The following is a 22,332-nucleotide window of genomic DNA, read 5'->3' as shown; positions in this document are numbered from 1 at the left end:
AGGGTCACTGGGTAAAATGACTTGGATGAAAGGAAACACGTCCTTTTCCTATGACCACAGAGCCAGAGTCCCGTGTATTCACATTTTCTCTCTAGATTTGCTGACTACCCTGATTTCAGTGCTAATAAACATCTTTTGGTTGCAAGCAACAGAGACCAAAATTGAATCACCTTACTCAAAAAGGGGAAATTATTTTATCACGTAACCAGAAAAACAAAACAAAACAGGCCTGACTTAATGCAAAGTTGGATCGGGCACTCAAACATCAGCAGCAGCAATCTGGTTTTCTGCCTCTCAACTCTTCCTTCATTCTCAAGTCTTTTCCCATATGAAGCCCAAGCTGGCAACCAGTCACTGCAGGCTTATACATCTACCTTATATTTCCACCAAACAACAAAAAAAAATCTGTCTCTATTTAGCTCCAGAGAAAGTCCTGTGTTTAGTGTCATTGGTCTGGCTCGGGTCATGCACCTATCTCTGAACCAACTGATCAGGGAAAGGGAATGGGATGTTCTGACTGGACAGGCCCAAGTCATGTGCCGACCAATGGCGTGGGAGCCTGGGATCAGCCCCGCCTGTAACACAGGGATTGGGTTGGTGGAGGAGGTAGTACCAAGGTACTCTTATTAAAAGAAAGGGAGGAGACCTTGGCGAGGCGGCAGAGACGCTTAGCGGAGGTGAAAGCTTTGGGGAAAAGGAAAGTCCAGCGGCAAGATGCAGAGCTGGAGTCGTGTGTACTGTTCCTTGGCTAAGAGAGGCCATTTCAATCGAACATCTCATGGTCTGCAAGGAGTTTCTGCGGTGCCACTGAGAACTTATGCAGATCAACCAATTGATGCTGATGTAACAGTGATAGGTTCTGGTCCTGGAGGATATGTTGCTGCTATTAAAGCTGCCCAGTTAGGCTTCAAGGCAGCCTGCGTTGAGAAAAATGAAACACTCGGTGGAACATGCTTGAACATTGTTGGTTGTATTCCTTCTAAGGCTTTATTGAATAACTCTCATTATTACCATATGGCCCATGGAAAAGATTTTGCATCTAGAGGAATTGAAATGTCTGAAGTTCGCTTGAATTTAGAGAAGATGATGGAGCAGAAGAGTAATGCAGTAAAAGCTTTAACAGGTGGAATTGCCCACTTGTTCAAACAGAATCAGGTTGCTCATGTAAACGGATATGGAAAGATAACTGGGAAAAATCAGGTCACCACTATGAAAGCCGATGGCAGCACTCAAGTTATTGATACAAAGAACATTCTTATAGCCACAGGTTCAGAAGTCACTCCTTTTCCTGGAATTACGATTGATGAAGATACAGTAGTGTCATATACAGGTGCTTTGTCTTTAAAAAAAAGTTCCAGAAAAGATGGTTGTCATTGGTGCAGGGGTAATAGGTGTAGAATTGGGCTCAGTTTGGCAAAGACTTGGTGCAGACGTGACAGCAGTTGAGTTTTTGGGTCATGTTGGTGGAATTGGAATTGACATGGAGATATCTAAAAACTTTCAACGCATCCTTCAAAAACAAGGATTTCAATTTAAAGTGAATACCAAAGTTACTGGTACTACTGAGAAGTCAGATGGAAAAATTGATGTTTCTATTGAAGCTGCTTCTGGTGGTAAAGCTGAAGTTATCACTTGTGATGTACTCCTGGTTTGCATTGGCCGACGACACTTTACTAAGAATTTGGAACTAGAGGAGCTTGGAATTGAGCTGGATCCTAGAGGTAGAATTCCAGTAAATACCAGATTCCAAACTAAAATTCCAAATATCTCTGCAATCGGCGATGTGGTTGCTGGTCGAATGCTGGCTCCCAAAGCAGAGGATGAAGGCATTATCTGTGCTGAAGGGATGGCTGGTGGCGCTGTGCACATTGACTACAACTGTGTACCATCGGTGATTTACACACACCCTGAAGTTGCTTGGGTTGGCAAATCAGAAGAGCAGTTGAAAGAAGTGGGTATTGAGTACAAAGTTGGGAAATTCCCATTTGCTGCTAACAGCAGAGCTAAGACAAACGCTAACACAGATGGCATGGTGAAGATACTTGGGCAGAAATCAACGGACAGAGTATTTGGAGCACATATTCTAGGACCAGGTGCTGGTGAAATGATAAATGAAGCTGCTCTTGCACTGGAATATGGAGCATCCTGTGAAGATATAGCTAGAGTTTGTCATGCACATCCGACCTTATCAGAAGCTTTTAGAGACGCAAACGTGGCTGCATCATTTGGCAAATCGATCAACTTTTAAATTAGAAGATTATATTTTTCTGAAATTTCCTGGGAGCTTATATAGAGGTAACATTTCTGAACAGGAAGTGCTCACAGCTCCAAGAATTTCTAGGACTGAATTACAAAACTTTTGGAAGGTATTTAATAGGTTTGGACAGAATGGAATAATCTCATATCTATATTTTAAATAAATTTAATATTTTATTTCACTGTGTTGATACTGCAGAAAAAAAAGCTACTTATAGTGGCATCCTGGAAAGTTTTCTTCAACCCATATTTTCATGCTGTTTGTGAAAGGCTCAACTTCACTGAATTTATGCTAAGTAGCTTTCATCTCTGATACAGGATTGACTTACATGGGTGGAGCTGGAGTATGGTATGTGAACAGCTGTGTTTGAAACAAGGTGATCAAGTTATTTTAAACTTGGTTTTCACATTGGAAACAGTCATTAGAATAAGTTAAACATGTATAAACTGAACTGATGTAAATAAAAAATGATGGTCTATCAGTTATTTTAATCCCCAAAGTCTTGGCAGTTAGAGGTAGAATTTGTGTTTAGATTTTTAAGGTTCTGTTGAGGTCTACAGTCTGAAGTATAGTTATATAGTTGACCAAAGTAAGGCAGTATATATACAAAATTGATATATTAAGTGGAGAAGCAATGTATTACAGTGGGAAATGAAGATATGGAAATAAACATGTCTTAAATATTCAAAAAAAAAAAAAAAAAAAAGACAGGGAAAGCATTGCCAGAAGTCACCAACAAGAGATGTCTACCAGTTTCCCTGACAAGTAGCCACACCGAATAATCCAGTTTCATTATCATTACTGTTCTTTTTATGTCTCTAATGTCTGTCTAACAGGCTCTGACTTTCAGGTCTCAAACAACTGGTCTTTTCTCTCCAACCCTGGAGTCTCAGGGAGCCCTCAGAGCATTACTGTCAATGCTGGGAGGAGTTATCTATCAACCCCCTATGACTTGGGCTGAGAAGGAATAATTTTCCAGGCAGGGAGCATTCATTCAACATACCTTTTATCCCTCTTATGTATCACACACGTGCTGGACCCAGATCCTGCCTACGATAATTAGCCTAGTAAGGGTACCATAAGAGAAAATCAATATTGAGACAGGCTGATAAGGGGAGACTATAAAAAAGAAGCCTCTAAGTCAGCTCAGGGCAGTCAGGACATGCTTCTAAGAGAAGATGACAGTCTAGCTAAGTCCCTAAGAACACGTAAGGGTTATGCAGAGAGGTGGAGGACGAGGGAGTGGATGGATGCTCTAGGTGGAGGAAACAGTATATACCTGAGCACAAAGGCAAGGTAAACCATGGCACATTTTTGGAATTACAAGTAGGCCAAGTGAACTACATCTCGGGGTGTGTGTAGGAAAGTGGCCTGAGACAAGGCTGTAAGGAACACGAATGAATTTGTCGGCCATGCCAAGTCTGGATGTTTGAAATTTATTTTGCAAGCAAACATTAGCCATTGAAAGCTTCTAGGCAGAAGAAAAATATGACCAACTATGGTTTTGTTTGTTTGTTTAATCACTCCCTGGAGGGCAGATTGCAAAGGAATAAGACGGGAGGTAGGGAGTCAAATAAAGGATGGTCCTGGCAGGTGTTGATAAGGAGGAATTAAGCAAAACACTGTGGGGTGGAGGGGACCTTCAAGATGGCAGAGGAGTAAGACGTGGAGATCACCTTCCTCCCCACAAATACATCAAAAATACATCTACATGTGGAACAGCTCCTACAGAACACCTACTGAATGCTAGCAGAAGACCTCAGACTTCCCAAAAGGCAAGAAAATCCCAACATACCTGGCCGTGTGGCTGACAGGGTCTTGGTGCTCCAGCCTGGTGTCAGGCCTGAGCCCCTGAGGTGGAAGAGCCAAGTTCAGGACATTGGACCACCAGAGACCTCCCAGCTCCATGTAATATCAATCAGCGAGAGCTCTCCTAGAGACCTCTGTCTCAACGCTAAGACACAGCTCCACCCAACGGCCAGCAAGCTCCAAGGGCTGGACGCCCCATGCCAAACAACTAGGAAGACAGGAACACAACCCCACCTATTAGCAGAGAGGCTGCCTAAAATCATACTAAGTTCACAGACAACATAAAGCACACCACTGGACACAGCTCTGCCCGCCAGAAAGACGAGATCCAGCCCCACCCACCAGAACATAGTCACCAGTCCCCTCCACCAGGAAGCCTACACAACCCACTGAACCAAACTTACCCAATGGGGGCAGAAACAAAAAAACAATGGGAACTACAAACCTGCAGCCTGCGAAAAGGAGACCCCAAACACAGTAAGTTAAGCAAAATGAGAAGACAGAGAAATACACAACAGATGAAGGAGCAAGGTAAAAACCCTCCAGACCAAACAAATGAAGAGGAAACAGGCAGTCAACCTGAAAAAGAATTCAGAGTAATGAGAGTAAAAATGATCCAAAATCTTGGAACTAGAATGGAGAAAATACAAGAAATATTTAACAAGGACGTAGAAGAACTAAAGAGCAAACAAACAATGATGAACAACCCAATAAATGAAATTAAAAATTCTCTAGAAGGAATCAATAGCAGAATAACTGAGGCAGAAGAACAGATAAGTGAGCTGGAAGATAAAATAGTGGAAATAACTACCGCAGAGCAGAATTAAAAAAAAAGAATGAAAAGAATTGAGGACAGTCTCAGAGACCTCTGGGACAACATTAAATGCAACAACATTCGAATTATACGGATCTCAGAAGAAGAAGAGAAAAAGAAAGGGACTGAGAAAATATTTGAAGAGATTATAGTTGAAAACTTCCCTAATATGGGAAAGGAAATAGTTAATCAAGTCCTGGAAGCACAGAGAGTCCCATACAGGATAAATCCAAGAAGAAACACGCCAAGACACATATTAATCAAATTGTCAAAAATTAAATATAAAGAAAACATATTAAAAGCAACAAGGGAAAAACAACAAATAACACACAAGGGAATCCCCATAAGGTTAACAGCTGATCTTTCAGCAGAAACTCTGCAAGCCATAAGGGAGTGGCAGGATATACTTAAAGTGATGAAGGAGAAAAACCTACAGCCAAGATTACTCTACCCAGCAAGGATCTCATTCAGATGTGATGGAGAAATTAAAACCTTTACAGACAAGCAAAAGCTGAGAGAGTTCAGCACCACCCAACCAGCTTTACAACAAATGCTAAAGGACCTTCTCTAAGTGGGAGACACAAGACAAGGAAAAGACCTACAAAAACAAACCCAAAACAATTAAGAAATGGTAATAGGAATATACATGTCAATAATTACCTTAAATGTAAATGGATTAAATGCTCCAACCAAAAGACATAGACTGGCTGAATGGATACAAAAACAAGACCTGTATATATGCTGTCAACAAGAAACCCATAGCAGACCTAGGGACACATACAGACTGAAAGTGAAGGGATGGAAAAAGGTATTCCATGCAAATGGAAATCAAAAGAAAGCTGGAGTAGCAATTCTCGTATCAGATAAAATAGACTTTAAAATAAAGACTATTACAAGAGACAAAGAAGGACACTACATAATGATCAAGGGATCAATCCAAGAAGAAGATATAACAATTGTAAATATTTATGCACCCAACATAGGAGCACCACAGTACATAAGGCAAATGCTAACAACCGTAAAAGGGGAAATCAACAGTAACACAATCATAGTAGGGGACGTTAACACCCCACTTTCACCAATGGACAGGTGATCCAAAATGAAAATAAATAAGGAAACACAAGCTTTAATGACACATTAAACAAGATGGACTTAATTGATATTTATAGGACATTCTATCCAAAAACAACAGAATACACTTTCTTCTCAAGTGCTCATGGAACATTCTCCAGGACAGATCAAATCTTAGGTCACAAATCAAGCCTTGGTAAATTTAAGAAAATTGAAATCGTATCAAGTATCTTTTCCAACCACAATGCTATGAGACTAGATATCAATTACAGGAAAAAAACTGTAAAAAATACAAACACATGGAGGCTAAACAATACACTACTAAATAACCAAGAGGTCACTGAAGAAATCAAAGAGGAAATCAAAAAATACCTACAAACGAATAACAATGAAAACATGATGACCTAAAACCTATGGGATGCAGCAAAAGCAGTTCTAAGAAGGAAGTTTATAGCAATACAATCCTACCTCAAGAAACAAGAAACATCTCAAATAAATAACCTAACCTTACACCTAAAGCAATTAGAGAAAGAAGAACAAAAAAAAACTAAAATTAGCAGAAAGAAAGAAATCATAAAGATCAGATCAGAAATAAATGAAAAAGAAATGAAGGAAACAATAGCAAAGATTAATAAAACTAAAAGCTGGTTCTTTGAGAAGACAAACAAAATTGATAAACCAATAGCCAGACTCATCAAGAAAAAAGGGAGAAGACTCAAATCAACAGAATCAGAAACGAAAAAGGAGAAGTAACAACTGACACTGCAGAAATACAAAGGATTGTGAGAGATTACTACAAGCAACGATATGCCAATAAAATGGACAATCTGGCAGAAATGGACAAATTCTTAGAAAAGCACAAACTTCCGAGACTGAACCAGGAAGAAATAGAAAATATAAACAGACCCATCAAAAACACTGAAATTGACACTGTGATTAAAAATCTTCCAACAGACAAAAGCCCAGGACCAGATGGCTTCACAGGTGAATTCTATCAAACATTTAGAGAAGAGCTAACGCCTATCCTTCTCAAACTCTTCCAAAATAGAGCAGAGGGTGGAACACTCCCAAACTCATTCTACGAGGTCACCATCACCCTGATACCAAAACCAGACAAAGATGTCACAAAAAAAGAAAACTACACACCAATATCACTGATGAACAAAGATGCAAAAATCCTCAACAAAATACTAGCAAACAGAATCCAACAGCACATTCAAAGGATCATACACCATGAGCAAATGGGGTTTATCCCAGGAATGCAAGGATTCTTCAATATATGCAAATCAATCAATGTGATACACCATATTAACAAATTGAAGGAGAAAAACCACATGATCATCTCAATAGATGCAGAAAAAGCTTTCAACAAAATTCAGCACCCATTTATGATAAAAACTCTCCAGAAAGTAGGCATAGAGAGAAGTTACCTCAACATAATAAGGCCATATATGACAAACCCACAACTAACATCATTCTCAATGATGAAAAACTGAAACCATTTCCTCTAAAATCAGGAAGAAGACAGGGATGCCTACTCTCACCACTATTATTCAACATAGTTTTGGAAGTTTTAGCCACAGCAATCAGAGAAGAAAAAGAAATAAAAGGAATCCAAATCGGAAAAGAAGAAGTAAAGCTGTCATTGTTTTGCAGATGACATATACTATACATAGAGAATCCTAAAGATGCTACCAGAAAACTCCTAGAGCTAATCAATGAATTTGGTAAAGTAGCAGGATACAAAATTAATGCACAGAAATCTCTTGCATTCCTATACACTAACAGTGAAAAATCTGAAAGGGAGATTAAGGAAACACTCCCATTTACCATTGCAACAAAAAGGATAAAATATCTAGGAATAAACCTACCTAAGGAGACAAAAGACCTGTATGCAGAAAACTATAAGACACTGATGAAAGAAATTAAAGATGATACAAACAGATGGAGAGATATACCATGTTCTTGGATTGGAAGAATCAACATTGTGAAAATGACTATACTACCCAAAGCAGTCTACAGATTCAATGCAATCCCTATCAAACTACCAATGGCATTTTTCACAGAACTACAACAAAAAAACTGTGCAATTGGTATGGAAACACAAAAAACCCCGAATCCCCAAAGCAATCTTGAGAACGAAAAATGGAGCTGGAGGAATCAGGCTCCCTGACTTCAGACTATACTACAAAGCTACAGTAATCAAGACTGCATGGTATGGGCACAAAAACAGAAATATAGATCCATGGAACAGGATAGAAAGCCCAGATATAAACCCACGCACATATGGTCACCTTATCTTTGATAAAGGAAGCAAGAATATACAATAGAGAAAAGACAGCCACTTCAGTAAGTGGTGCTGGGAAAACTGGACAGCCACATGTAAAAGAATGAAATTAGAACACTCCCTAACACCATACACAAAAATAAACTCAAAATGAATTAAAGACCTAAATGTAAGACCAGACACTATAAAACTCTTAGAGGAAAACATAGGCAGAACACTCCATGACATAAATCACAGCAAGATCCTTTTGGACCCACCTCCTAGAGAAATGGAAATAAAAACAAAAGTAAACAAATGGGACCTAATGAAACTTAAAATCTTTTGCACAGCAAAGGAAACCATACACAAGATGAAAAGACAACCCTCAGAATGGGAGAAAATATTTGCAAATGAAGCAACTGACAAAGGATTAATCTCCAAAATATACAAGCAGCTCATACAGCTCAATATCAAAAAAACAAACAACCCAATCCAAAAATGGGCAGAAGACCTAAATAGACATTTCTCCAAAGAAGACATACAGATTGCCAACAAACACATGAAAGGATGCTCAGCATCACTAATCATTAGAGAAATGCAAATCAAAGCTACAATGAGGCATCACCTCACAGCAGTCAGAATGGCCACCATCAAAAAATCTACAAACAGTAAGTGCTGGAGAGGGTGTGGAGAAAAGGGAACCCTCTTGCACTATTGGTGGGAATGTAAATTGATACAGCCACTATGGAGAACAGTATGGAGGTTCCTTAAAAAACTGAAAATATATGGGAACATATGTATATGCATAACTGATTCACTTTGTTATAAAGCAGAAACTAACACACCATTGTAAAGCAATTAGACTCCAATAAAGATGTTTAAAAAAAAACACAAAACTGAAAATAGAACTACCATACGACCCAGCAATCCCACTACTCGGCATATACCCTGAGAAAACGATAATTCAAAAAGAGTCACGTACCACAGTGTTCATTGCAGCACTATTTACAATAGCCAGGACATGGAAGCAACCTAAGTGTCCATTGACAGGTAAATGGATAAAGAAGATGTGGCACATATATACAATGGAATATTACTCAGCCATAAAAGGTAACGAAAATGAGTTATTTGTAGTGAAGTGGATGGACCTAGAGTCTGTCATACAGAGTGAAGTAAGTCAGAAAGAGAAAAACAAATACCATATGCTAACACACATATATGGAATCTTAAAAAAAAAAAAAAAAAACGGTGGTTCTGATGAACCTAGGGGCAGGACAGGAATAAAGATGCAGAAGTAGAGAATGGACTTGAGGACACAGGGACAGGGAAGGGGAAACTGGGACGAAGTGAGAGAGTGGCATAGACTTATATATACTACCAAATGTAAAATAGCTAGTGGGAAGCAGCCGCATAGCACAGGGAGATCAGCTTGGTGCTTTGTGACTACCTAGAGGAGTGGGATAGGGAGGGTGGGAGGGAGACGTAAGAGGGAGGGGATATGGGGATATATGTATACGTATAGCTGATTCACTTTGTTATACAGCAGAAACTAAGACAACATTATAAAGCAATTATACTCCAATAAAGACGTTAAACAAACAAAAAAAAAAACCACTGTGGGGTGGAAAAGAGGGAGTGGATTAACTACCTACAGGAGATAGAGTTGATAAGACAGAAAAACTAAGGAGCATGAAGGAAAAGAAGAGAGAGGAGAAGAGAGTCTGGAAGGGTTCCCAGGTTTCTGGTTTGGGTGACGGGTTGTTTCGTGCTGTCATTCCAACAGAAACTGAGGTTTCAGAGGAAGTGTATAAATACAGTTAGGGACATCCAGTTGGAGATGTGTAATGGATACAAGGCTCCCAATTTCAGGAGAGCCAACAGGGCTGAAGCAGATGTCATCAGGGACCAGGCGTAGCTGAAGCCATGTGTGTGTATGGGTCGTTCAGGGCAAGGGTATAATATGGAAAGAGAAGTTGGAAGGACAGAATCATGAGCATCACCAACACCTAAAATTCCAATAGATAAAGAGGAGTCAAGAAGGAGACAAAGATGAAAGGACCAGACATGGGAGGGAGCAGTGAGGATGTCCACCTCACCAGGAAGGGGAGATTCTCTTCTTCAGAGTCATTTGCAATCCTCTTTTTTTTTTTTTTTTAATATTTATTTACTTATTTGCCTGCACCGGGTCTTAGTTGGGGCACGTGGGATCTTCGTCGCAGCGCACGGGATTTTTAGTTGTGGCAGGCGGGATCTAGTTCCCTGACCAGGGATCGAACCCGGGCCTCCTGCACTGGGAGCGCAGAGTCTTAACTGCTGGCCCACCAGGAAAGCCCCTTCAACTCTCTTTGGAAACACTGTCTCCTTCCCCTCCCCACGCCAGCTCCTCTCTGCTAAAGCTACAGATTGGATGCTGGGGTAAGAGAAGGCTTTGCAAAAATATGCAAAAAGGCTGCAGCCTCAGCATAATAGCCAGCTGAACATAATTTCCTTCATTTCTGCTCTCCTATAGGTTGTTAGCAGGTGATTTTTCCTCACTTCTGGATCCTTGGCTGTCTTCCAGACAACTGAGATCACAAATACATAAAAGATTCCAGTGACACTTTCAAGGCAAACCTTATCTTTACAAATAATCAACCGGATTTGAGAAAACTGCTCAATTTACCTTCAGAGGCAGGAAGTGCTTCTTTATGGGGCCCAAAGGGACTGTCTCCACTACTAACCTGGATCTGACACTGTGAAGAAGGAATGGATGTTTATGTTTGGGCCTCTTGATAGATCATAGGTAGAAAAATTTATGTCTCATCTACTTAGTGCCGAGGAAGCCCTCAGACTTCAGTGCAGTCCCAGCTCTTCAGGTAGTAGCTATTTGGCCACGAGCCCCTCTCTGAACCTTAGTTTTCTTAATTGTCAGATGGAGACAGTGATCCTTGCCTCATAACGTTGTGTGAGGATGAAATAGGATCATCAATGTGTATAGAGCCCCTGGTTTCACATGGAAAGAGTAGAATGGTTATGTAATTGACCTTTCTTTCTTTTTATTTTATTGTAGTAAAGTATAACGTATACAACATAAGATTTGCTATTTTTAAGTGTGTAATTCAGTGACATTAATTACATGTACAGTGTTGTGCAACCATCACCACTATCTATTAACACTGTCACTCCAGATAGAAACTCTGGTACCCATTAAGCAATTAACTCCCTTTATCTCCCACCCCCTGCCCCTGGTAACCTCTAATCTACTTTTTGAGCCTACGAATTTGCCTATTCTCAATATTTCATGTAAATGGAGTCACATATTTGTCCTTTTGTGTCTGGCTTATTTCACTTACTATAACCTTTTCAAGGTTTATCCATGTTGTAACATGTATCAGAACTTCATTTCATTTTTTTTTTGAATTTTTGAATTTTATTTTATTTTTTTATACAGCAGGTTCTTATTAGTTATCCATTTTATACATATTAGTGTATATATGTCAATCCCAATCTCCCAATTCATCACACCACCACCTTCCTCCCCCATGCCACTTTCCCCCCTTGGTGTCCATACGTTTGTTCTCTACATCTGTGTCTCAATTTCTACCCTGAAAACTGTTTCATCTGTACCATTTTTCTAGGTTCCACATATACATTTCAATACATGATATTTATTTTTCTCTTTCTGACTTACTTCACTCTGAATGACAGTCTCTAGATCCATCCACATCTCTACAAATGACCCAGTTTCGTTCCTTTTTATGGCTGAGTAATATTCCATTGTATATATGCACCACATCTTCTTTATCCATTTGCCTGTCGATGGGCATTTAGGTTGCTTCCATGTCCTGGCTATTGTAAATAGTGCTGCAATGAACATTGGGGTGCATGTGTCTTTTTGAATTATGGTTATCTCTGGGTATATGCCCAGTAGTGGGATTGCTGGGTCATATGGTAATTCTATTTTTAGTTTTTTAAGGAACCTCCATACTGTTCTCCATAGTGGCTGTATCAATTTACATTCCCATCAACAGTGCAAGAGGGTTGCACTTTTCTCCACAGCCTCTCCAGCAATTATTGTTTGCAGATTTTTTTGATGATGGCCATTCTGACTGGTGGGAGGTGATACCTCATTGTAGTTTTGATCTGCATTTCTCTAATAATTAAGAACTTCATTTCTTTTTACAAATATCCATTGTATGCCTATATGGCATTTTGTTACCCACTCATCTGTTGATGTACACTTGGGTTGTTTCCATCCATTTGGCTGTTGTGAATGATGCTGCAGTGAAGATTCGTGCACATATATCTGTCTGAGTCCCTGCTTTCAATTCTTTTGGGAAAATACCTAGGAGTGGAATTGTTAGGTCATACAGCAATTCTATGTTAAACTCTTTTGAGAAACTACCAAACTGCTTTCCACAGCACTGCACCTGTACATTTCTACCAGCAATGCACAAGGGTTCCAATATCTCCATATCCTCACCAACCCTTGCTATTTCCCATATTTTTTTTTTATTATAGCCATCCTAATAGGTGTGAAATGGTATCTTGTGATTTAATCAACATTTACTTATCTCTATCAATGCAAGAAAATAATTCAGATAGTTAAATCTAAACAATAGTCCAAAGATCATCTATATGTAGTTTTGTAAGATTGAGATATTATTTGAAAGAGTCTGTGCCATACAAACCAAGGGTGATTATCTGGTTAAAAAATGCATGGAGGGACTTTCCTGGTGGTCCAGTGGTTAAAACTCTGCACTCCTACTGCAGGGGCTGCGGGTTCAATCCCTGGTTGGGGAGAACTAAGACCCAGCCCCGTGTACATTTCTGCCTAAAATGAGACTGGAAGCTGCTCTCTGGCTGGGTGACTCCTTGACCATGACTCATAATGCTAATTAGTCTATGGTGTCCCCAGACTGATTCACAGTGGCATGTCAAGAAAGGCTGGGTGCTTGCTCTAAGGTTGTCTTTCTGGTTTATGACTTCCTCAGTACATACAGATAATTCATTGTTCTGTTCCAGGAGACTTTATAGCTTTGATCATTGAAAATTAATAAGAAGTAACAGCAATATTAACAATGGGCACTAACGGACAGAAGACGTGATGCTGAGCTTGAATTTCTAAGGGGCGTAAAAATTACAAGAGTCAGACTACCCACCACTAGACTTATAAACATTTGTTGGAAGATGGTCAATAGGCTGTATGTGGTGCTCTTGAATTTATATGCACCTAGAAAAGAAGGGTCTTATCTATTTTAGCTTGCTTAATTCTCAAAAGAATATAGTCGGTATTATTAATGTTCCTATTTTACGTATGAGAAAATAAGCTCAGAAAATTAAGTAACTTGCCCGAATGATTGAACAGAGATCAAGTCCACCTAACTTCTGCTGCCTTCATGGACGATAGTGTGAGCTGAATGAAGAAGGTGCCGTCAGAGTGGCTTCCTGGGGCTACAGTAATCAAGTACCACCATTGAGAGGCTTAAACAATAGAAATTCATTGTCTCAGTTCTGGTGGCTTGAAGTCTGAGATCACGGTGTCTGCTGGGTTGGTTCCCTCTGAAGGCTGTGAGGGAGAATCTGTTCCGTGTCCTCCCTCCTGGCTTCTGGGTGCCTCAGGCATTCCTTGGCTGCAGATGGCTTTCTTCCCGTGTCTTCACATTGTCTTCCCTCTACATGTGTCTTGTCTCTGTGTCCAAAGATCCACATTTCATGAGGACACCAAGAGTGTGGGATTAGGGACCATCCTAATTACCTCGTTTTAACTTGATTAGCTCCGTAAAGATCCTATCTCCAAATAAAGTTGCATTCTAAGGTACTGGGGATTAGCATTTCAATATATCTTATTTTGGGGGGTTGGGGGAGTATACAACTCAGGTCGTAACAGTGACTTAATACTGAGTTGTTCGAACCTCCAAATGGGCTCGCACGTGATTTTATAATGTCTGAAGGACCTTAGAATGTATTTTAAATTCAGGAAAAAAACGTGTAAATTTCTAACCAGTCGTCTGCTCGGTATTCCCTAAACTACTGAAGAATCCTGCCACATACTCTAGGACATCTGTTATTGCAATCTTTTCAAATGTTAAACTCTTAGGAAGTTTGGTTCATAGTGCCCCTGGGCTTGCTTAACTTTTAGCATCATTTCAAAAGGAAGGTCTTCTTTATTTTTAAATTGCTTCAACGTTTATTTTTAAAACAAAGTTTCCATTTCCTACAGAATTCACAAAGTTTAGTGTACCTGGAAAAGAAGGTCTTAGGTTTCAGAAATATATTTTGAAACATAAACCTTCATTTACAAAAAAAAAAAAAAGATTTGATGTTTCAATTTTTCCTTTTTAAGAAATTGGACCACTTTGTGCCACAATTTTTATAGGGCTTTTTGTTGTTGTTTTTTAAGACATTGTTTAGATCTTTGATTTTCACCCAGAAGGTTTCTAGACAGAGCTGAGTGCCAGGGACTTAGAGGATGAGGGATGACTCGTGAAGGAATAAAGAGAGAAGGGTTGAGGAATCGTGGATGTTGCACTGTGCTTCCCAGATCCCTACCCCATTCCTTTGTTGCTGAAGGATCTATTTCTTCAGCTGCTGGGAATGTTGGCAGCCAACAGCCCTCAGCTGTCAGTTCTCTTTAGGAATTGCCTGGCCTGAGTCACCCTTCCACGCCCAAGGTCACTATCTCTTCCCAGAGCAGCCAGCATCCAAGGACGGGTCCCCAAGGAGGTAATCAAGGCCAGCTTTTTTTTTTTTTTTAATTGAGATATAGTTGATTTACAATATTATATTAGTTTCAGGTGAACAGCATAGTGAATCACAATTTTAAAGGTTATACTCCATTTAAAGTTATAAAATAATGGCTATATTTCCTGTGCTGTACAATATATCCTAGTTTATTTACTTTATACATAGTACTTTGTATCTCTTAATCCTCTACCCCTATCTTGCCCCTCCCTGCTTCCTTCTCCGTACCAGTAACCACTAGTTTGTTCTCTGTATCTGTGTCTGTTTCTTAACCACTAGTTTGTTCTCTGTATCTGTGTCTGTTTCTTTTTTGTTATATTCACTAGTTTGTTTTATTTTTTAGATTCTACAAATAAGTGATAACATACAGTAGTTGTCTTTCTCTGTTTGACTTATTTCACTAAGCATGATACCCTCCAAATCCATCCATGTTGCTGCAAATGGCAAAATTTCATTCTATTGTGGGGCTGAGTAGTATTCCACTGTGTATATATATATGCCACATCTTCTTTATCCGTTCATCTCTTGATGAACCCTTAGGTTGCTTCCATATCTTGAAGGCCAGCTTTTCGCCGCAACTCAGAAGGACCCCAAAGAGGCTTCCTAGTTTCAGGACTCTTTGTGGGGTAAGGCCTTGTTGCACCTGTGCTGCACCCCATCTTCTCCCTCTGTCCAGTTTTGCTCCCATTCCTTATTCCTACCCCAGCTGTTGATGTTGGGAACATTCCCTTCAAAATGTATTGTATGGTAATTTCAGTGTATGCTTCTGGGGACCCCAACCTGTCACAGGACCCCAAATATGGAGACTCTAAGAGAAAAAACCATCTATGGGGATACAAAAGGAATAGGATTCTAGGCTGCGGCTACAGTGAGACAGCAGGAAAGACTGTGTGGGAAGCTGCTTCCAAAGTTATTGTTTTATCCTGCACCTCAAGGAATAGTCCTGGAACCCAAGTAGAAAGAAAACTGTATTCCTCCAAAAACCCCAAGGGGAACTCAATAGCAATAACCCAAACAAAAGAACGAAGGTGGTCTAGGAAAAACTTAGGAGTCAGGATCTAAAAGAAAAGGCCTATTGGCTAAAATGGGCAAACGATAGCAAATACATATAAACTTATATATATATATATATATATATATATATATATGTATGTATGTATGTATGTATATATAGTTTAACTGTTCCAAGTAAGGATAAGCCGTCACAGGAACTTGAAACTGTATTGTAATTCAGCTCAAATAAGACCTTGACATTTTCTCAGTGTTATAAGATGTTGTCTTGCACTCAAACAAGTTGCTTGGTTGTAGTGAACAAGACAAATCAAGAAGATAGCTAGATAAGCCCAGGCTGTGAAGGAAGGCCAGCGTTCAGAGGCATGGTTTTGAGGGTGAGATGATCTCTCTTTTTATCCTTAGGTAGTGACACAAAACCTGACCTGAGACAATGACCGGGGCCTGCTCTGTGTGTGTGTCTGTCTCTGTGTGTATATGTGTCTGTGTATGTGTTTGTGTCACAGTGTGTGTCTGTGTATGTGTGTCTCTGTGTATGTCTCTGTGAGTGTGTGTGCACACCTATCCCTGAGTGTGTATGTACACACATGGGGTGATGTGTGTTGGTGTGTGTTTTGTGTAGCGGGTAGGCTGGGGGGATCGTCTACCGCAAGTGGGGAGAAGTCTGCTCCTCCTGGACAGATTATGTCCTCTTTTCTCATTGCTTCATGTTGGGTCTCCCCAGAGGCACAGCCAGAATTTGACTGCAGGTGGTTTAATTGACAGGTAATCCCTGGAAACAGGAGTGAGACAGCAGAGAGAGGAAAGAGGAAATGCTAATGAAAGGGTGTATAATCCATCACTTCTGTGGGAAAAAGGCATTCAGTTCCACTGGGACCTCCTGAGAAGTGTTCCCAATGCCTCCCAGAATTGTCCATGCAAACGACAGGCATCTGGAGCATTTATTCACTCATGGACTCCTCTCCTTCATTGCCTGAGGGTTGCCCCTGCAAACACTGACTCTCCACAATTCCAGACTCTGCTTGCAGGTTGCGTGAGGAGCCTCCTAGCTTGGGAGAGGGCTCTGAGGTTGAAAAAGGAGCGATACAGGGCATCTGCCTGAGGTAGGATGGTCTGAGCTCACAAGGAACCCTCCACCTCTGCTGTGGCTGAAATCAGAGGGGTGGGGGGCTGTGATATAGGCCACCACAGACCCCTACTACAGTCAAATAAACAGCCACGAGCCCAAGGAAAAGCAGCCACATGTTTTTAAAAGGTAGATCTTGGCAAATCATTGCTGAGCATTTATAATGCAAACTAAAATAGTATTAATAAAGAAGGTTTATGTTGAGTTCCTTTGACTCAGGAATAAGCCATGATTGTTGCTGGGTTTTAAATGAAGAAGAAAGTGGATGCTTTATATTTAGGGAGTTTTAAGAGATCAGTAAATAATAACACCTCTTTCTTCCCCTGTGGAATTCTGGAGCAACTGAAAAATAAGACACAAGAGAAAGATAGAAATGAAAGTGGCAGCAGATTGGAAAACATGGATTTAAGCCTGTGGCCAAAAGGGCAGGGCTGGTGAATCATCTGTGCCCACACCATCACCTGAAGTATGGCACCAGCCACCTGAGCAGATGAACTTATCTGGGGTCACTGCCTGGCACTGGTCTGGCAGAGAGGGAAGAGGATGAATCGCCAGTGGTTGTAGCCTTGCAGATTTAAAATAGATTAATTTTACCCAATCAAGGAACTTGCACCATTATCTGTAGGATCCTGGCTATCCACCAGTCAGATAGCTCTATTCTAATGCAGGCATGTCATTCTGATGGGATTTCCTCCATGTGGAGCAATGAGGCAAGGCGAAAGATGATTTCTCCCAATAATTGTGAAAAGTAAAAGAGATCACAGAAACAGAGCGCACTCGGGGTTCCTCCTGTAGTTCTTACTGTTGATGGCATTCCATTTGATGTTCTACTGTATTTGTACAATTTGCTTTGACAACCAAGGTAAAGTTGTCTTCTGTAAGTCTTGTTCTCCGACTAGAGTGTAAGCTTAAGAGGGGTCTGTGTCATCTCCTTTGTGGGATCCAGAAAAGAACTCTGGGTTGGGGGTCTGGAAACCTGAGTTCTGGAAAATGCAATTCTATTGCATGTTCTCGTAGGTCCATTCCAGGTCCAGATATCAGTTTCAGAATGACTTACTGAATTGAACTGAATAGACACTGATATGATAGATGAGGTTGAGGGTGACCTAATAATGAAAATAAGACTTGATGTTTACTAACAGGGTGCAGTGTACCTATGGGGGAGAGAAACCCATGGAAGAAATACTGGCTTTGGCCTTGGACAGATCCAGTTTTACATCCTGGTTCTGTCACTCTCCACCTTGAGAAATTTACCTGGCCTCTCTATGCCTTCATTTTTTTGTGGGTAAAATTATAATTCCTACCTTGGAGGTTTGTTGTAAAGATTTAATAAAATAATGTAAGTAAAATGAATAAGTACTGCCTCAAAGGCGTTCAATAAATGGCAGTGATTGCCTTTGTTATCTAAGAAAAGAATTTTAAAATACCATTAAAAGATACTTGGTTTGAAAATAGGAGTTTTCCAAGGATTATCTTTGAGTAGTTAATTAACAATCCTTGAAATCTCCAGGCGTTTTTAGGTAAGAGTGGGAGTGGGGTTATAAACTCATGAAGCAAAGTTCTTGGAGGCCTGCGTATTAGGAAAGAATATGACTCAAACATTGTCCCCTCTGCTCTAATCACCTCTGAGTACGCTGGCTTTACCTGGGTTTAACTCCTTCAACCAGGCCCAGCACCTTCACTCAGTCCTAAAAGAAGAGATGGAAAGAAAAACACAACACCTGACACATAAATATATATTGAGTAAGCAAATGAATGAAGAAAATAATGAACTGATGGCTGAATAAATTACATCAACAAGAAGGAGTACAAACATTTTTTTTTTGCCTTGTGGAAAGAGATGACAGGTTACCCTGGAGGACACCCATCTGAAAGCAGTCAGATAAGCTGCCGACACCTTGGGTAGCTTTTCCTACATTCATGTGTCTCCTACTAAAAGGCAATGGGAAAGAAAAGAGCATGGAGAGGAAGAGTGTCATGGGTACCTGATGGTTGCCTCTTATATATCCATGATCCCAATTTCCTGCCAGCACGGTATAGCAGGAATTTCACCCCTGCCCAACGGATCCATCTCATCTCTGGGAAGGGGGTGGTGGCTGATTAATTTAAGATTATGGATGTCTTCCGTTCTCTTGGCCACAGAGATTGGTTCAGGGATGGGCAAGTTAAATAATTTCGGTCAAAGAGATGGTAAATCCCAAAGCTTGTGAAGCTATGCCATACGGTATGATATGAAAATGTGAGGTCTTAGAATGCTGCCATCATTTTGCCATCAGAGCTGCTGGGCACAATGAAGGATGGTAAGATACCCTGGAGAACCAGAGATGTTATCCTTCTTGAAGAGATTGAAGTGGGTGTTCAAACCTTGTCTGAAGGCTATCTATTTTGAGACTTTTAATTACATGAGCCAGTAAACCCCCTTCATTGTCTAAGTTAGTTAGAGGTATTTTTCTGTCACTTGCAAAAAGTCCTAATTAATGCAGAGGATCTTCTTTCCTCCACGCTAGATGGAGTGTTGCAAATGGGCTAACTTTGACATAAAATCCAACAGAAGTCAATGTCTGAGAGTACCGTATACGTGGGGTTCTGACCTTGAAAATGAACTAAATATTTCAAAAGAACTTGGTCAGGATAAACTTAGTTATCAGTGTCAGAGGTTTTACCCTGAGTGGTTTTTTATGAACTCCTACAAAACTTTTAAATTTATTAATTCTACTTAACAAATCACTGGAAACTGAATATAAAGTAATCAAAATTACACGTGTGGTATTTCAATCTTTTATATTACATCAAAATCTGGAGACATCTAGATTTGACTGAGAAAAAAAAATTTTAAGTGAATTTCAAACAATGTTTAACTCTTGAAATTCAAAAGGAGACCCCACAAATGACCAGAAATAGAAAGTCTTTGTTCCCAAAAATAAGACTTTAAGTTGAAAGGTATAGAAGAAAATAAATTCCAGCTCTGATATTAAATAGTACAAGCATGAGTATTAAGAGAAGAATAAAAACCACACATGTGTTTTTAAGAAAGTACATCTAAATGCCTCTACCATAAAGACACAGAATCTAAAAACATCATATTCAAAAACTGATTGAAAGATAACTAAACTAAAGAGGTTTTTTTGGTTGTTTGGTTTCATTTGATTCAGATAGAAAGTCTATATCTGATTATGGTCAAACCGCCAAGGTTTGCTGAACATGAGGGAAATAATCAAATTGTAACCCATCTGTAACAAATTCAAATTATTTCTTGCTGTATTTTAGTCAGATAACTTAGATTTGGTTCATAATTTTCTTCCAAGGAGAGAACATTTGAAGTTGGATAAGGATTTCAAAAATACAGGAAGTTAAATTTGGAGAAATAGAAAATTAAGAGTTATTTCTTGGTTGTATATACCATGAAATATATATATTTTCAAGCTGTAAGTGTGGCCCCATTCTTTGTCAATGTGTTATGGAGTGGCAACATGGATGGACCTAGAGATGATCATACTAAGTGAAGTAAGCCAGACAGAGAAAGATAAATATCATATGATATCGCTTATATGTGGAATCTAAAAAAGTGATACAAATGAACTTATTTACAAAACAGAAATAGACTCACAGACATAGAACACAAACTTATGGTTACTAAAGGGGAAAGGGGGGGAGGGATAAATTAGGAGTTTGGGATTAAAATATACACACTACTGTATATAAAATAGATAACCAACAAAGACCTACTGTATAGTACAGGGAACTATACTCAACATCTTGTAATAACCTATAATGGAAGAGAACGTAAAAAAAGAATATATACTTTTATATGCATATGTAAAAACAAACAAATGGATAAATAAAAATAACATTGAGAAAAAGCTGTAAGGGTGGTCTCATTCTTTGTCAACATGTTATGGAGTGGTCATTAAAAAGTTCTTTCATCCAAAAATAGAGATAATTTACTCACAAGCGTGGAAGAAAGTAAGGTTAGTACAAGAAGGAGTAGAGTGATAAACTGGAATATGTTTTTACTGATTGGAGTTGAAAAATTTACCTAGAGATATTGCCATTTAAATAATGTCGGTCACCTCTCACCCAGCAAAAATATCTGAAGCATATTTCCCTGGTTTAAGGAAGAACTGCTCCTTCATTTTAATTTTTATTTTTGGTTGGAATTGTTTTGTTTTTGACCTATCAAAGTAGGCTCCTTCCATTACTCCCTGATAAGCTGGAGTGGTAGGTTTTGAGGAGAAGGTGGGCAAATTTGCAAAGGGAACCGGGAGCTTGGGGGAACACAGAGAGACTTACAATTCCTATCCTTTGGGGCTTCTGATTCTCTTGAAGGGGTTGAGATTGTCTGCAAGGGGAATCTTGCCAAGAAGGAAGGAACAAACTGGCCTGGACTCCAAGGCCCAAAATCAGGGTCTCCATTACTGAAAGCTGGTTCCAGCAGAGTGCATGGCTTATCCTGGCAAGGAATGTGTGCTTTGGGGAGCTGCGGCTGAACATGTAAGCATAAACCAGGGGCATTCAAAGAAACAACAACCTCAGAAAATAAGATCCATCAGTAGACTAAACAGATTCTCCAGATTCTGTTGGCAAGACGTTTGGAAGCAGGACTGGCCCGGCTGGACTGTGTAATAACCCTTTGGTGTTCTTGGTAGAGGCACCCAAGAGAGAAAACAGACTTCCTGAACATCTGGGCAAGTAAGCACCAAGTGATTAACATGGTTATTAAAGGAGATTTGACCTTATTTGAACCTTGAACATGATAGAGCAAGTCACACTAATTAAAATAATATAAAGCTCTGATCTCAGCAGGTACTAGATACTCTACAGCTATCATTATGCTAAACTCATAATTGGCCAAGTGGGGTATGTTTGCTTCACTACAACTGTTCCCTCTGTATTTGTGGCCAGGCTACAATGGTAGACATATAACCTTTAACTACATGTAGACTTGGTCTAAGTTAATACATCTTACATTTGGGTTTTTTCGTCTCCGATAAAAACGATATAAGCTATCTTTCTATTGTTACTTATACCTTAATGTTTCTGCCTCCTAATGTTTTAATATTTTAACTAAATAAGTTATAAGTTTAACATTTCTGATCAGATAAAACAACCTTTAAAATAAAACCATTTCATGTACTACTTGTTTAAATTGACTTATTTAACATCTCTTATCCATTTATATGGGAACTCACCTTGGATAGAAGCTTCTAGAAATTTCTCCCTGCAGTATAAAACTATACATGAATTTTTAAAAGGGA

At 39.5% G+C, this 22,332-nt stretch overlaps 1 protein-coding gene across 1 annotated transcript; it reads left to right on the top strand.

Annotated features, from left to right (window-relative positions):
• The first annotated feature begins 646 nt into the window (after nucleotides 1-646).
• Nucleotides 647-2,396, top strand: LOC132368712 (dihydrolipoyl dehydrogenase, mitochondrial-like). Its single transcript, XM_059927437.1, is given in 2 exon segments — nucleotides 647-1,344; nucleotides 1,346-2,396. Coding segments are annotated over 2 exon segments (1,533 nt in total). The 5' UTR covers nucleotides 647-714; the 3' UTR covers nucleotides 2,249-2,396.
• The last annotated feature ends 19,936 nt before the right edge of the window (nucleotides 2,397-22,332 follow it).

Source organism: Balaenoptera ricei, chromosome 7 (genome assembly GCF_028023285.1).
Source record: "Balaenoptera ricei isolate mBalRic1 chromosome 7, mBalRic1.hap2, whole genome shotgun sequence".
Lineage (NCBI taxonomy): Eukaryota > Metazoa > Chordata > Mammalia > Artiodactyla > Balaenopteridae > Balaenoptera > Balaenoptera ricei.
The sequence above is the reverse complement of the archived record's forward strand: the minus strand, read 5'-3'. Positions and strand labels throughout refer to the sequence as shown.